The sequence below is a fragment of the Hemiscyllium ocellatum genome, chromosome 35 (genome assembly GCF_020745735.1).
Source record: "Hemiscyllium ocellatum isolate sHemOce1 chromosome 35, sHemOce1.pat.X.cur, whole genome shotgun sequence".
Lineage (NCBI taxonomy): Eukaryota > Metazoa > Chordata > Chondrichthyes > Orectolobiformes > Hemiscylliidae > Hemiscyllium > Hemiscyllium ocellatum.
In genome coordinates, this window is record NC_083435.1 from 24,021,275 (window position 1) to 24,036,732 (window position 15,458).

The 15,458-nt window shown below is 45.6% G+C and overlaps 2 protein-coding genes across 2 annotated transcripts in view; one reads left to right on the forward strand and one right to left on the reverse strand.

Annotated features, from left to right (window-relative positions):
* The window catches only part of LOC132832391 (cytochrome P450 2K1-like), a 35,276-nt gene extending 27,781 nt beyond the window's left edge, over positions 1–7,495 (reverse strand). The window contains exons 1-2 of the mRNA XM_060850348.1: positions 7,094–7,495; positions 4,322–4,484 (exon numbers count right to left, since the gene is read on the reverse strand). Of these exons, the coding sequence (XP_060706331.1) occupies positions 4,322–4,484; positions 7,094–7,285 (355 nt within the window). The 5' untranslated portion in view covers positions 7,286–7,495. The remainder of the gene's footprint in view (positions 1–4,321; positions 4,485–7,093) is intronic.
* Positions 7,496–13,893: 6,398 nt separating this feature from the next.
* Positions 13,894–15,458, forward strand: part of LOC132832392 (cytochrome P450 2K1-like) — a 28,863-nt gene continuing 27,298 nt past the window's right edge. Inside the window, exon 1 of the mRNA XM_060850350.1 lies at positions 13,894–14,176. Coding sequence (XP_060706333.1) covers positions 13,985–14,176 — 192 coding nt within the window. The 5' untranslated portion in view covers positions 13,894–13,984. The remainder of the gene's footprint in view (positions 14,177–15,458) is intronic.

A 15,458-nucleotide genomic window follows, 5' to 3' on the forward strand; every position in this document is an offset into this window, starting at 1 on the left:
CTCAGTACCTTCGCTCACAACTTTCCCAGTACTGACATCAGGCTCATTTGTCTGTAGTTACCTGGAATATCCCTACTACCCTTCTTGAACAGGAGGACAACATTAGCAATTCTCCAGTCCTCCGGCACTGTACCTGTGTTTAAGAATGCTACAAAGATATCTGTCAGGGCCCCAGCTATTTCCTCTCTCGCCTCCCTTAGTAACGTGGGATAGATCCCATCTGGTTCTGAGGATTTGTCCACCTTAATATCCTTTAGCCTACCCAACACATCCTCCCTCCTTATGTCAGGTGATCCAGAGGAAACAAACTCCTAACCTCTAATCTTAACATTAATCATGACCCTCACCTCAGTGAGCACTGATGCAAAGTAATCACTGAGAATCTCACCCATTTTCTCAGGTTCGACACACAACCTTCCTTCCTTACCCTTTAGTGGACCAACCCTTTCTCAAGTTCCTCTCTTGCCTCTTATATATGAACAAAAGGCCTTGGGATTCTCCTGAATTCTGCTCACTAAAGTTATTTCATGACTCCTTTCAACCTGCTTGTTTCCTCATTTAGGATTGGGCCTACCCTCCGATATTCCTCCAAAACGTATTCTGTTCTGAGCTGTCTGGACAGCTTCCCTTTTCCTCTTGGCTAGTCACACAATTTCTCTGTCATCCACAGTTCACAAATCTTGCCTTTCCTATCCCTTGTTTTCAATGGGACATGCCTATCCTTTACTATCTTCAACCTATCTTTGAAAGCCTCCCACAAATCAAATGTGGATTCTCTTCAAATAGCTGTCCCAAACCACATTTTACAGCTCCTACCGAATTTTGAAATAATTGGCCTTGACCCAGTTTAGTACTCTTCCCATAGGACCACTCTCATCTTCGTCTATGAGTATTCTAAAACTTACACAATTGTGGTCACTGTTCCCAAAGAAGTCCTCACTGCAACTTCTACCACCTGGCCTGGCTTATTCCCCAACACCAAGTCCAAGATGGCCCCTTCCCTTGTTGGTCTATTGACATACTGCTCTAGAAAACTTTCCTGGATGCTCCTTACAAGTTCTGCCCCATCCAGACCTCTGACACTGAGTGTATCCCAGTTAAGATTTGGAAAATTAAAACCCCCATCACCACTACGCGATTGCCTCTACGTCTTCCCATAACCTGTTTCCCTATTTGTTCTTCTACCTTATTCTCACTGCTGGGAGCCCTGTAGGACAGCCCCAACAATGTAACTGCATCCTTCTTATTTCTCAGTTCAACCCATAATGCCTCACTACTCAAGCCCTCCATAGTGTCCTCCTTTAGAACAGCCGTAACATCATCCCTGACCCCAGCAGTGCAACTCCTTCACCCGCCTTTTACTTCCCTCCTGTCTGAAGCATCTTTATCCTGGAACATTTAGTTGCCAATCATGCCCTTCCTTCAACCAAGTCTCTGTGATCTCAATAACGTCATACTCCCAGACACAATCCAAGTCCTAAGTCCACCTGCCTTACCCACTATACTCCTTGCATTAAAGCATATGCACTTCAGAACACCAGTTCCTTCGTATTCATCTGCCCTCTGCCTACTCTTCCCCTTGGTAATGCTAACTTCATGATCCTGTTCCTTACAGTCTCTATTTCCACCTCATTGTCTATTAGTCTTCTCTCTGGTTCCCAGACCCCTGCCACATTAGTTTAAACCCTCCCCAACAGCCGTAGCAAAAACTCCCCCAAGGACATTAGTTCCAGTCTGGTTCAGGTGTAGATGGCCCAATTTGTAATAGTCCCACCTTCCCTAGAACAGGTCCCAGTGTCCCACAGATCTGAACCCCTCCCTCCTACACCATCCTTCAAGCCACATGTTCATCCTGCCTATTCTTCCATTTCTGCCCTGGCTCGCACGTGGCACTGGGAGCAATCCTGAGATCACTACATTTGAGGTCCTTCACTTTAACTTCTCTCCTAGCTCCCAGAATTCTGCTTTCAGGACCTCATCTCGCTTTCTACTTGTATCATTGGTGCCAATGTGCACCACGCCAACTGGCTGTTCACCCTCCCCTTTCAGAATGTTCTGCAGCCGATCAGCGACGTTCCTGACCCAAGCACCTGGGAGACAACATACCACCTGGGAGTGTCGTTTTCAGCCACAGAACCCCCTATCTACTCCCCTCACAATAGAATCCCCTCTGACTATGGCCCTGCGAGTCATTTTCGCGCCTTTCTGAAGCAGAGCCCACCATGGTGCCATGATCCTGGCAACTGCTGCCCTCCCCTGGTGAGCCATCTCCCCCAACAGTATCCAAAACAGTATCCCTGTTTCGGAGGAAGATGACCGCAGGGGACACCTGCACTGCCTTCCTACTCTTTTTTCTGCCTTTTGGTCACCCATTCACTGTCCCCCTCAGCAACTCTAACCTGCGGTGTGACCAGTTCACTAAACGTGCTATCCACGACCTCCTCAGCATCACGGATACTCCACAGTGAGTCCATCCGCAGCTCCAGAACCGTCATGCAGTCAAACACCAGCTGCGTCTGGACACACGCACAAAATAAGGTGTAGTGGCTTGTTACTGACTCAGACCAATACGGGAAGGATAAAGGTCCCAGGGATATCTCAGAGACAGCAAACGGATCATTGCTATTCAGGAACTGAGCCGAGCTTTCAGATATCTGATATTTGTCGCAGATATATATTTCATAAAGATACCGAGGAACATCTTATTTCAACACCATCTGAGCAAATGGGTAAATGGGTTAACCATCTTATCTCAAACAGCCTCTTCAAGAGTGTGACACATCTATCCAAACATCTTAGACACTCTCTTCAAGAATGTGGCACATCTATCCAATCATGGCACACATTTCCAAAACCACGGTAATCCCCTCACACAATAAATGGGGCAAATCTGACAATTGTCAGGTTAATAATGGCAGCGAGAGACAGTCGCAACATAGAAAATTAATGGGAGGGCTGATTGTGTTAATGTAATTGATGTGGATTCAGGGACCTCCAAAAGACATTGGACAAAATGTCATGCTACAGACTTGGTGCCAGAGTAACGCACGACGGAATAAAAGAGACAATGACAATGTGGAGTTTGACCATGTGGGAAATTAGATACTGCTGCGATTGCAGGAAGGTTTACAGTGGGAGTTGTCCAAGGGTTGGTCCTGGGACCAATGCTTCTCTTGATACATGTTAATGACTAAGACTTAAATGGACGGGGCACAATTTAAATATATTGGAAAGAATCCTGAACAGCTTTAGTGATAAAGGAGATGCAAAATGAATTAAAGGATGCAATTCAGAGGGGAGCGCAAGCACAGAGAGACTGGGAGAACTGAGGTTCGGAGTTGGGAGGTCATGTTACAGCTGTACAGGACATTGGTTAGGCCACTTTTGGAATACTGCATTCAATATCTACTTGGCAGGGAAGATACCATGGTCAATTGGTGTTCCTGCTGTAGGAAAGATGTTGTGAAACTTGAAAAGGTTCAGAAAAGATTTACAAGGATGTTGCCAGGGTTGGAGGATTTGAGCTACAGGGAGAGGCTGAACAGGCTGGGGCTGTTTTCCTTGGAGCATCAAAGGCTAAGGGGTGACCTTATAGAGGTTGATAAAATCATTAGGAGCAGGGATAGGGTAAATACACAAGGCCTTTTCCCTGGGTTGGGGGAGTTCAGAACTAGAGGGCATAGGTTTAAGATGAGAGGAGAAAAATTCACGCAGGACTAACATGGATGATTATGGAGTGATATGGGCCTGGTGCTGGCAGGTGGGACTAGATTGGGTTGGGATATCTGGTCAGCATGGATGGGTTGGACCGTAGGGTCTGTTTCCATGTTGTACATCTCTATGACTCTTTGACTCTCTGAGTTGTTCAGATTATACCTTGTTCAGAAGACTTGGTGTTGTGTCAGGTAGTTCTGCTAGCTTTCAGCTCTCTTAAAGGTACAGTACACCCACATCTTCATAACAAGGGTGAGAAATTGGGAGAATAACAAACCTAGAGAGGAACTGTGCCAGGACTCTGTTCCAAAATATTTCCTCCTATTTGTATTTTCTTTCTTTATTCATCCACAGGATGAGGGTGTCACTGGCCAGGCCAGCATTTATTACCCATCCCTAATAGCCCAGAGGGTAGTTAAGAGTCAACCACATTGTTGTGGGTCTGGAGTCACATGTACGCTAGACCAGGTAAGTAGGTCAGATTCCTTTGCTAAAGGACATTAGTGAACCAGATGGGTTTTTCCAACATTCGACGACTATCCCTGTGATGCATCAAGTTGAGAGAAATGAGGAGAAGACCAAAGAAAAAGACGAAGTGTCAACTTACCAGTTCGGAATGAATAATCGTCAAATATCGGGATGGGTGGCCTCCCACTGAATTGATCAGCGTGATTCACAAGAGCATCTTTCACTGCGTCATAACCAGTCAACACCACTGCCTTCAGCGGCCCAAGCTCCACTGAAAATACATTTCCATATTTCTCTGCGAGCTAACAAAGAGAGAATGGTTTCATTAAGGTTTCGTTCCTGGTCAGCTGTAAGAGAGAGAAAACAAATGAGAGAAAAATGAACAATTCCTTCAGCTTTAAATCTGAGCTCCCCAATCCGGTCCAGGTTCATGTCTGTGCTGTTGTCGATTCCAGCAAAGTGACTCACAATTTGCATTCCATCTGCTTGATCCCCTGAAAGCCACAAATCCATTCCATTTGCCGCTACAATCCATGTAAATGGATTAAAATTAGTCCTTTTTTAAAAAAATTGCCCGACCAGCGAATCTGATATTTTGGCTGGGATCCCTCGCCGAGAACAAATCGGAGGAAAATCTATGTAAATCAAACACTCGCAACATTGTGAAAATAATTAGAAGTGACTTTGAGGAGGAAATGTTATCAGATTGATTGAACAGCAAGTCTTTAAAAATATAAGTTATCCCCATGCTCAGTGGGACTAACCAACTGATGCTGTTCCACTCTGGAGTTGGATAAGTGAATGAACAGGAAATGTTTGGAGGGAGATGGGCCGGGAATAGGCAGATGGGACTAGATTACTTTGGGATTATGGTCAGCATGGACTGGTGAAACTGAAGGGTCTGCATCCGTGCTGGATGACTCGATGACAAAACCCCACATAACCTTCTCCATTCCTCCTCCATTCCTTCTTGTCTTTCCCTGCAATCCACAAATATTTGATATCCAGTCATGAATTTCGATTCAGTTGCCCCACATTACCATGAGACCATATTCTCCCCTGGCTTTCTGCACCAGCACCTCACTGATCTTGCTAACTGCACTCTGTGCATTCACAGACAGACACAGTGACAGTAGTTTACTGCAATCCCCCTCACTCTAAATGGATGTGATATCTTATCATTTGCTTTTACTCGATGATGTGGAGGTGCCGGTGTTGGATTGGGGTGAACAAAGTCAGAAGTCACACGACGCCAGGTTATAGTCCAACAGGTTGTTTTGAAATCACAAGCTTTCACAGCACTGCCCCTTCACCTGATGAAGGATCAGTGCTCTGAAAGTTTGTGACCTCAGGTAAACCTGTTGGACTGGAACCTGGTGTTGTGACAGGTACGCTTTTGTTCTCATGCAGGCTGTCTCTTCCAATTCTCTGTTCACTTTGCGTTTTCCTCCGTAGTGTTATCTCCTTATTCTAATCTCCCTGAAAAGTGAATCTGAATCCTCCTTTCCTTGTGCTTCCTGTTATCCCAGCTAAGTTTGGTACCCATGGGGAGGGCCTCAACTGGGACCTGGGGTTCATGTCACACGACAAGTGACCCCATTGCACTATACACTTACACATACATGCACATATATACACAAACACTCCTACACACACACACTCACACACACACACACACACATACACTCACACACACACACACTCACTCCTACACACAGAAACACAAACACTCCTACATATACGCATACTCACACACACACACAAACACACACATACAGACACACACATACATGCACTCACGCACACACACACACTCACTCCTACACGCAGAAACACAAACACTCCTACATACACGCATACTCACACACGCACACACACATATACTCCTACACACACACACAGACACTCCCACACACACACATACACACTCTCCCATAGACACACACTCATACAGAACCTATCTCATACACGCACACATACATTCCCACACTCACACACGCACCCTCTCACAGACTTATACCCTTTTACACTCACACTCACACACATACACACTCTCTCACAGACCCCCATAACAACCCCCCAATACCCACACACCGATGTGCACACATGCACACATACACATATAAGTTTGTAGGGTGAATCTGTACTTGCAGAATTACATTTCACTTTACTCAAAAACTGCATGAATCCATGTAAGATTCTGTCAATCTGTTTTTTAGATTAGAATCAGTCTGACCATTGTGGCACAGACAGTCTCACAGAAGGAGGCTCACACCATCCATACATTATCTGGGCTAATGTGACACCGATTGTTAAAGTTCACTTGAGAATGTAACTTTTAAAAATGTTTTGTGATTTACATATTAAAGAACTGAAACCAACATGGTCATTCTGACAGATGAGAGACTTAACAAACTATCCAGGTCTTTTTCAATATATAATTTCAGTCGCATCACACTGTAAACCTTTGCTATACACTTTTTGTGTCTTACAATCTTATTCTCCACAACCCCCTGATGAAGGAACACTCCAAAAGCCAGTGCTTCCAAATAAACTTGTTGGACTATAACCTGGTGTTGGTGTGATTTTTAACTTTGTCCACCCCAGTCCAACATCGTCTCCCCCAAATTAAACATAGTCAACGAAATCAAATATTTGCTTTTCCTCTTATGCTGCATGATTCGTGTGAGGTGATATACCTCTGCAATTTTTTTTCTTTTTTATCAAAGTCCGAGCAAAGTTCAGAGATCATAGGCCCAGAGATAACAAATTCCCCGATCACGGATTCCAGATTAGCTTCCGGCTCTCTCCTTCTGTGGCTCTCTCGGTCTCTTTGAGCTTCTCCTTGGGAGCTGTTCCCTCACACCGCCCCATCCCTCAGACATTCCCCCAGTGAAGGATTCTCACTTACCCCCATGAGAGACCAGTCCAGCTTCTTGAGGTCCAGTTGGTGCAGGTTTCCGATCAGAGGAAGAGGAGTCGGTCCAGGAGGGAGATTCCTGGGAACTCTCCGCCGAAAAACAGACACGACCAGGAAGAGAAAGAGGGCCAGCAGTGATAGAGCCAAGGTGTAGTCTGTGGGGAAGAGCTTGAGGACAGCCATTGTGCCCAAGTACCCACACACTAAGTGGACCCACTAGTGTCCTGATGTTATAGTGTGGGCTGTCCTTCACTCCAACCCTCCACTTAATAGTTCCCAAAGAACCGCCTCAGATTGCTTCATCGCCTGTGTCTCTTTAACCCCAACCTTGCTGTGTTCTGGGCTATTTAATTAAACAGGTCGGTGTACACTCCCGGAGCTTCAGTTTGAAGTACAGGACAGCTTCTGATAAAGGGCACAGAAAATGGTGGTGCCCTCACCTGGAGTCCCTGGGGGTGGAGTGATGTTCAGGCACAGCAAGATTCCACTCAGAGGAAGCTGACTCTGGCTGAGATTGTCTGGACAGGTTAACCTGACGTGGTTTTATGGTAAGACTCTCATTCCCGGGATACGGGTTCCGATGAGAAGTAAGGATATCTAGTCACCTTACACACATGTAGCAAAGCAGAGAATTATATCTCTGCAGGTCTGCTGTTCCAAATCACACCTTAAAGATTATTGACATCCATGTGGTGAATCATTGCTTGGTAATACAGCCTTCAGTCTTCCCAATAAAAGTGACATTCTACTGAGGACTTGTATCTGGTACAGGGCATAGAGTCATACAACATGGAAATAGACCCTTCGGTCCAACCAGTCCATGTTGAACATAATCCCAAACTAAACTCATCCCACCTGCCTGCACTTGGCCCATATCTCTCTAAACATTTCTTTGTCATGTACTTATCTAAAAGTCTTTTAAACATTGTAACTGTCTACTACTTCCCCGGAAGTTCATTCCACACACGAACCCCTCTCTATGCAAAAATGTTGCCTCTCAGGTCTTTTTTTAAATCTTTCTCCTCTCACCTTAAAAAACTTAGGGAAGGGACATTGACATTCACGATTTTATCCCTCATTATCCATCCCTTATAGATGGGAATGAGAGGCACTAACTGAAATCTTACCCTCTTCTGATTTGCTGTTAACCAATGATCCTCCCAATTCCAGTGTTTGTCCATTCATCCGGTTCACTGATGTCCTTTCGAGAAGGAAATCTGCCATCCTTACCTGATCTGGCCGACATGCGACTCCAGAGCCACAGAAATGTGGTTGACTCTCAACTGCCCTCCGAACTGGCCTAGCGAGCCACTCAGTTGTATCGATCGCTAGACAGTCACAACAGAGACCCACAGCCAGTGGACTGCAGCGATTCAAGAAGGCAGCTCACCACCATCTTCTCAATAGGAATGGGCTGTCCATGCTGGCCAAGGCCCACAAATGAATTAAAAAAAATTAAGATGGTCCCATGCTAAAACAAGCCGACCCAGTAAGGAGTTATGTTTGTTGACCAAACATTGACCGGCACGAACATCTCACATGCAGGTTAATGTTCTGGCGTTTGAGCAACATTTATGGGGTTAGAAGAATTGTTGATGCACGGGGAGGTTTGGTTGATAAAGCCCACAGAAAGTCTGGATGATTTCCAGGACCATTCCTTGTGCCAGGTATTCAATGATGAGCATTATCTCGAGGCATATGGGAAAGGAGTGCAGTACCTTGAGTCAGCAGGGCATTGACAATCAGCCAATCTCAACAGCAAATAATAAGTAGGAAGGTTTGATTGTCAACCCAGCAACTTAACCAAGGGAGGGATCAGCTCGGGATCCGATCACTGGAATTTAAATGACAAGAGGAAGCTCAATCACATTCGGGGTTTGGACGAGATGGTGATACTTTTGTAGCACTTTAGCCTCTGTGTCACAAGGTTCTGGGTTCATTTTCACTCTCAGCCTGAGCATGAAAATCACTGCTTGTGCTCCTGTGTAGGACACATTGAGGATTGCATTGTTGAGCTGCCGTGGATTATTTGAGACAAAGTCCCGAACTGTCTGTTCGGGAGGATATAAAAGATCATCACGACATTGTTTTGAGGAAGAGTAGGGATGTTATTCCTGGTCTTCAAGCCCACAGTCACCATCCCAGAAATCAGATTGGATGGTCACTTTCACATTGCTGTCTGTTGGAGCTCGCTGTGTGCAAATTGGCTTTCATATACAATGTGAGAAAATGGGAGGGATTGACAGCAGTTTGAGAAAAACACCCTGACAGGTACATGCACGTCATAGACCAGACTGGGTGGAGAGAGCAGATTACCTCTCCTAAAGAACATTAATGGGTTTTACAAACATCCAGCATTTTTGTGATAATCGCTCAGCAGATGAGTTTTTATTTGAGATTTATGAATTAATTTATTTCAAGTTTCCTGAGCTGCCTTGGTGGGATTTGAATTCACGTCTCTGGAGCATTAATGTGGGGCTCCAGGATTTAAGACTGTGGGAATATTACCACAAGGAGGAGGAGATTGGGAGGCAGAGTTGGGAAAGGCGCAGAGGTAACAGGGTTGTTGTCATGAGTAACTTTAACTTCTCCAATATTGATTAGAACCTGCTTAGTTCAAATAGTTTAGATGGAGCAGTTTTTGTCAGGTGTGTCCAGGAGGGATTTGGTGCTTGGCCATGAGCCATGCCAAGTGTCAGACCTCTCAGTGAGACAGCATTTCAGTGATAGTGATCACACCTCCCTTACCTTTACTATACTCATGGAGAGGACAAGGAGCTGACAGTGTGGGAAAGTAATTAATTGAGAGAGGGGGAATTACAATGTTATTAAGCAGGAACTGGAGTGCCCAAGTTGAGAACAGATGTTCTCAGGGAAATGCACAACAGAAATGTGGAGGTTATTTAGGAAGCACTTGCTGAAAATGTTGGATAGGGGTTTGTCCCACTGAGGCAAGGAAGGGACGGTAGGTTGAAAGAACCTTGAATGACAAGGGATGTGGACCATCTACTCAAGAGGAAGAAGGACGCTTACTTAAGGTTGAGGGGCAAGGATCAGACAGGACTCTAGAGGGTTACAAATAGCCAGGAAGGAACTGAAGAATGGGGAGCTAGAAGGGAACATGAAAAAGCTTTAGCAGGTAGGATTAAGGAAAACCCTAAGGTGTTCTACAGCTATGTGAGGAACAAGAGTATGACCAGAGTGAGGGAAGGGCTGATCAGGATAGTGGAGGAAACTTGCGCCTGGAGTCGGAGGTAGGAGAGGTCCTTCATGAATACTTTGCTTTAGTATTCACTACTGAGAGGGACCTTGACATTTCAGAGGACAGTGCAAAACAGACTGATATGTTAGAACAGGTTGATGTTAGGAAGGAGGATGTGCAGAAAATTTTGAAAAACATAAGGATAGATTAAATCCCCTGGGCCAGGCGAGACCTACTCAAAGTTACTACAGGAACAAGGGAAGAGGTTGCTGAGCCTTTGGTGATGGTCTTTGCATCCTCACTGTCCACTGGAGAACTGCCAGATGATTGGAGGGTGGCAAACGGTATTCCCTTGTTTAAGAAAGAGAGTATGGATAACCGTGGGAATTATTGACCAGTCAGTCTTACATCAGTAATGGGTAAAATATTGGAGAGGATTCTAGAGACAGATATATGGTTATTGGGAAAATCATAGTTTGATTAGAGATAGTCAGCTTGGCTTTGTGAGGAGTAGATTATGCTTCACAAACCTTATTGAATTCTTTGAGGATGTGACAAAACACATTGATGAAGGTAGAGCAGTGGGTGTGGTGTACATGGATTTTAGCAAGGCATTTGATAAGGTTCCCCAAGGTATGCTCATTCAGAAAACAAGCAGGCATGAGGTATGGGGAAATCTGGCTGTCTGGATACAGAATTGGCTGGTCCATAGAAGAAAGAGGGTGGTAGTAGATGGAAAGTATTCAGCCTGGAGCTCAGTGATCAATTATGTTCCGCAGGGATTGGTTCTGGGACCTCTGCTCTTTGTGATTTTTATAAATGACTTGGATGACAAAGTGGAAGGGTGAGTTAGTAAGTTTGCCGATGACACAAAGATTTTGGTGGAGTTGTGGATAGTATGGAGGGTTGTTGTAGGTTGCAATGGGACAGTGACAGGATGCAGAACTGGGCTATTAAGTGGCAGATGGAGTTCAACCTGGACAAGTGTGGAGTCATTCACTTTGGAAGGTCGAATTTGAGTGCAGAATACAGGGTTAAAGGCAGGATTCTTGGCAATGTGGAGGAACAGAGGCATCATGGAGTCCATGTATATAGATACCTTAAAGTTGCCACCCAAGTTGATAGGGTTGTTAAGAAGGCATATGGTGTGTTGACTTTTATTAGCAGGGGGATTGAGTTTAAGAGCTGCGAGGTTATGCTGCAGTTATATAAAGCCCTGGTTATAGACCACACTTGGAATATTGTGTTCAGTTCTGGTTGTCTCATTATAGAAAGGATGTGGAAGCTTTATAAAGGGTGCAGAGGAGATTTACCAGGATGCTGCTTGGACTGGAGGGCTATTTTTATGAAGAAAGGTTGAAGGAGCCGAGGTGGTTCTCATTTGAGTGAAGGAGGATGAGAGGTGCCTTGAAAGGGGGAATAGCCAGATGTTTTTTCCCATGGCAGAAATGTCTATCACAAGGGGGCATAATTTTCAGACAATTGGAGAGAGGTTTTGGGGAGATGTCAGAGGTAGGTTCTTTACACAGAGTGTGGTGGAGGTGTGCAATGCAGTGGTAGTAGAGTCAGATACATAAAGGACATTTAAGTGACTCTTGGATAGGCACATGGAAGATATTACAACGAAGTGTATGTTGGTTAGCTTGATCTTAGAATAGGATAAAAGGCTGGCACAACATCAAGGGCTGAAGGGCCTGTACTGTGTTGTACTGTTCTATGTTCTATGAAACAGACCCTTTGGTCCAACCTGTCCATACTGACAAAGTTTCCCAAACTGAACTAATCCCATTTGCTTGGATTTGACGCTCTAACCCTTTCCCTGTGCATGGACCTGTCCATATATCTTTTAAATGCTGTGACTCTATCTGCATTTACCACTTCCTCTGGCAGTTCATTCCACATGCCAAACTTTAACTACATATTCAGTTTCAAAAGGAATGAACGCGAACCCAGCCATGACCTCCACAAAAACAGGGATATCACTGCTACCTGATGGGGAGCCAATTTCACGACTGCATTTTGGATTTACTGTGCTAAGTATTGCATAGCCCCGTATAAATTGGCAGGGCGGGGGGAGCCTTATCAAACAAGCTGGGACTGACTGTGGGACCAGGAGGCATTCCAAATTGTCAAAAATTCACCAACTGTTTTTCATTTTTCTTCAGCCAAGAGTTACAAAACACTATCGCACACGAGCCAAACACTGGTGTTATAATGCCTACAGACCCGAACTGTATTTGCTTAACACTTTTATGTAAACCTTGACCTTGAAGTGCAATAGAGCTGGGGCATGATCGACTCTGAAGAGAATGACAGGATTGTGGGACAATGAGCAGCTCTGGAATTGACACAACTCTCTCTCTCCCAAAGGGAATTCCTGCTGTTCTTCAATGTGGAACTGCAAGTCAGAGACAAAAACACTGCAGATACTGGAATCCCAAATAATCAGGCAGGAGGCTGGAAGAACACAGCATGTCAGGCAGCATCAGGAGGGGGAGAAGTCCACATTTCAGATGTAACCCTTCTTCAGGACTGGGGGTGGGGGTGGGAGGGGACCTGCAGGTAAAGGGGGTGGTGGGGGCAGGGTGGTGAAGTGGGGGACAGGTTAAGACAGGTAGAGGGTATGACCTGGTTGGTCAATGGAAGGAGTGAATCCGGTGGGTGTCAGGGAGCAGTGGAAGGGAGGGTGGGGGTGGGTGGGAAGGGAGTCAGGGAATGGTACAGGAGGTTATTTTGAACAACGAGTTTTTCCTCCCTCTTGTCATCCAGAAGCCCTCTGCCGCACCATCTCCATTCCAAGTTCCATGGCTCTAAACACCCCACCCCCCAATGCAATAAAGACAGACTCACCTTGTCCTCACCTATCACCTCACCAGTCTCTACAACCAACACATCCTCCTTATACACTTCCACCAACTCCAATTAGACCCCACCCCCTCCACACCTTTCGCAAGGACCATTCCCTTCGACAGCCCTTGGTTTGCATCGGTGAGACCAAACCTAAAGTTAGGGAACGGTTTACCGAGCATCTCAGGTGGGGCCGCAGGGACTGACCAGACCTCCCATTTTAATTCCCTTTCCCACTCCCTTTCCAACCCGACCAACCTTTGATCTCCTCCATTGCCACGATGAACCCAACGGCAAATTGGAGGAACAACACCTCATGTTCCTCTGGACAACCTCCAGCCTGGAGGACTCAACATTGGGTTCTCCAGTTTTAACTAACCTCCCTCCTCATCCCCCCTCCCCCCGACTCCCTTCGCAACCCCTCCCCCCATCCCTTCTAACGCTCCCTCCCACCAATTGGGTCATACCCTCTACCTGTCTTCACCTATCCCCATTTCGCTGCCCCCTTTATATGTATCCCACCCCGCACACCCCACCCCTAGTCCTGAAAAAGGGTTACACCCAAAACTTTGGCCTCTCCACCTCCTGATGTTGCCTGGCCTGCTGTGGGACTACAAGACAGGGCAGCACCATTTCTCAGGTTACTCAGGTTACTCAGCAGAAGCTCAGGTTACTGTGTACCCAAATGTTTAAAGGAATTTCACAGGGAAGGCGGGGCTTAAAAACACTCAGTGAGACAAACCAGGAAAGAGAGGCTGTTGTTTGCTAGTGGGGGACTGGACTGAAGGACATAACACACTCTAACATCACTGGTGTCTGGGCACTCTGACACAATGGCTCTCCTCAAGCTCTTCCCCACAGACTATACCTTGGCTCTATCGCTGCTGCCCCTCTTTCTCTACCTGGTCGTGTCCCTAATTCGGCGGAGAGTTCCCAGGAATTTCCCTCCTGGACCGACTCCGCTTCCTCTGATCGGAAACTTGCACCAACTGGACCTCAAGAAGCTGGACTGGTCTCTCATGGGGGTAAGTGAGAACCCTTCACTGGGGGAATGTCTGAGGGATGGGGCGGTGTGAGGGAACAGCTCCCAAGGAGAAACTCACAGAGACCGGGAGAGACACACAAACCAAAGCAGATCCGTAATCCCTGACCGAGGAATCTGTTAGCCCTGGGGACTGTGTTCTGAGAATCTCTGATCTCTGGTCGGACTTTAATTCTAAACAGAATTGGAGGCAGAAAAAAATAAAGCAATTGCAAAGTTATGGCACCTCAGAGAGTGACCAATCTGGGAAATGTAATTAACATGTGACAGTAAAAGCGAGAGCGACGCCGGACGATGGACCGAATGGCCTCTGACCGTGCTGGATTTGGTCTGAATCCTGAAGCCTGTTTGAGAGCTGATCAGATCCTTACAACCAGATATTTACAGCATGGGGCATCGATATAAAATGATGGAAAAAGATCTGGGAGAATCGAAAATCTCCGGATTTTTTTTAATTTCAGGCCATTATAACCAGATAATGACATTGGGAAAGTTCTGGAAAGTTCAGGAAAACACCTGAATTCATGTCCTGATCAAAAACCGAAGTGAGGTCAGTGCAAAGGGAAGGGACTGGTTTGTGAGAGTGAGTGTTCCTTTGAGGAATATCCCAGGGCCTCGTGTCCATCAAATACACGGGAAATAAAAAAAAATCTTAAAATTCAGTCCAATAATCATGAACAAAATGAGGACTGATTTTTCTTTTAGTTTTGCAAATACATCCACCGCTTCCCAACGCAATTTCAAGTCCATGGGTCCATACCACCAGAGGGGGCCCCAGGTTGGGAATGGGGTGGAGCAGGGTTGCAGGGGGAGGACTGGGAGAGCAACAGCTCGAAGGGATTTGGGACTCGGGAGATATGGCGTGATTTGGAGGAGCTGGTGTCGAATTGGGGTGGACAAAGTTAAAACTCACACAGCACCAGCCAATAGCATTGCTTCTACATCAGGTGGTTGTGGAGCAAACACAAGATTGATAACAACAGGATTGTAGTGTCATGGAGTGTCATATTAAACAAATAATGATCATGTTGGTTTCAGTTCTTTCATATGTAAATCCCACAACTTCTTTTAAAGTTACAGCCTCGAGGTATCTTGCACAATAGCTCACCAGCTCAACTCAGATAATGCTTTGAAGGTGTGAGGTTAAAATCTGTCAGTGTCTCAGTGTACAGGATCTTACATGTATTTATGCAGTTTTTGAACAAAACAAAATGTAACACTTCAAGTACAAACTCACCCCACAAACTTATATTCTGGATTAGTGG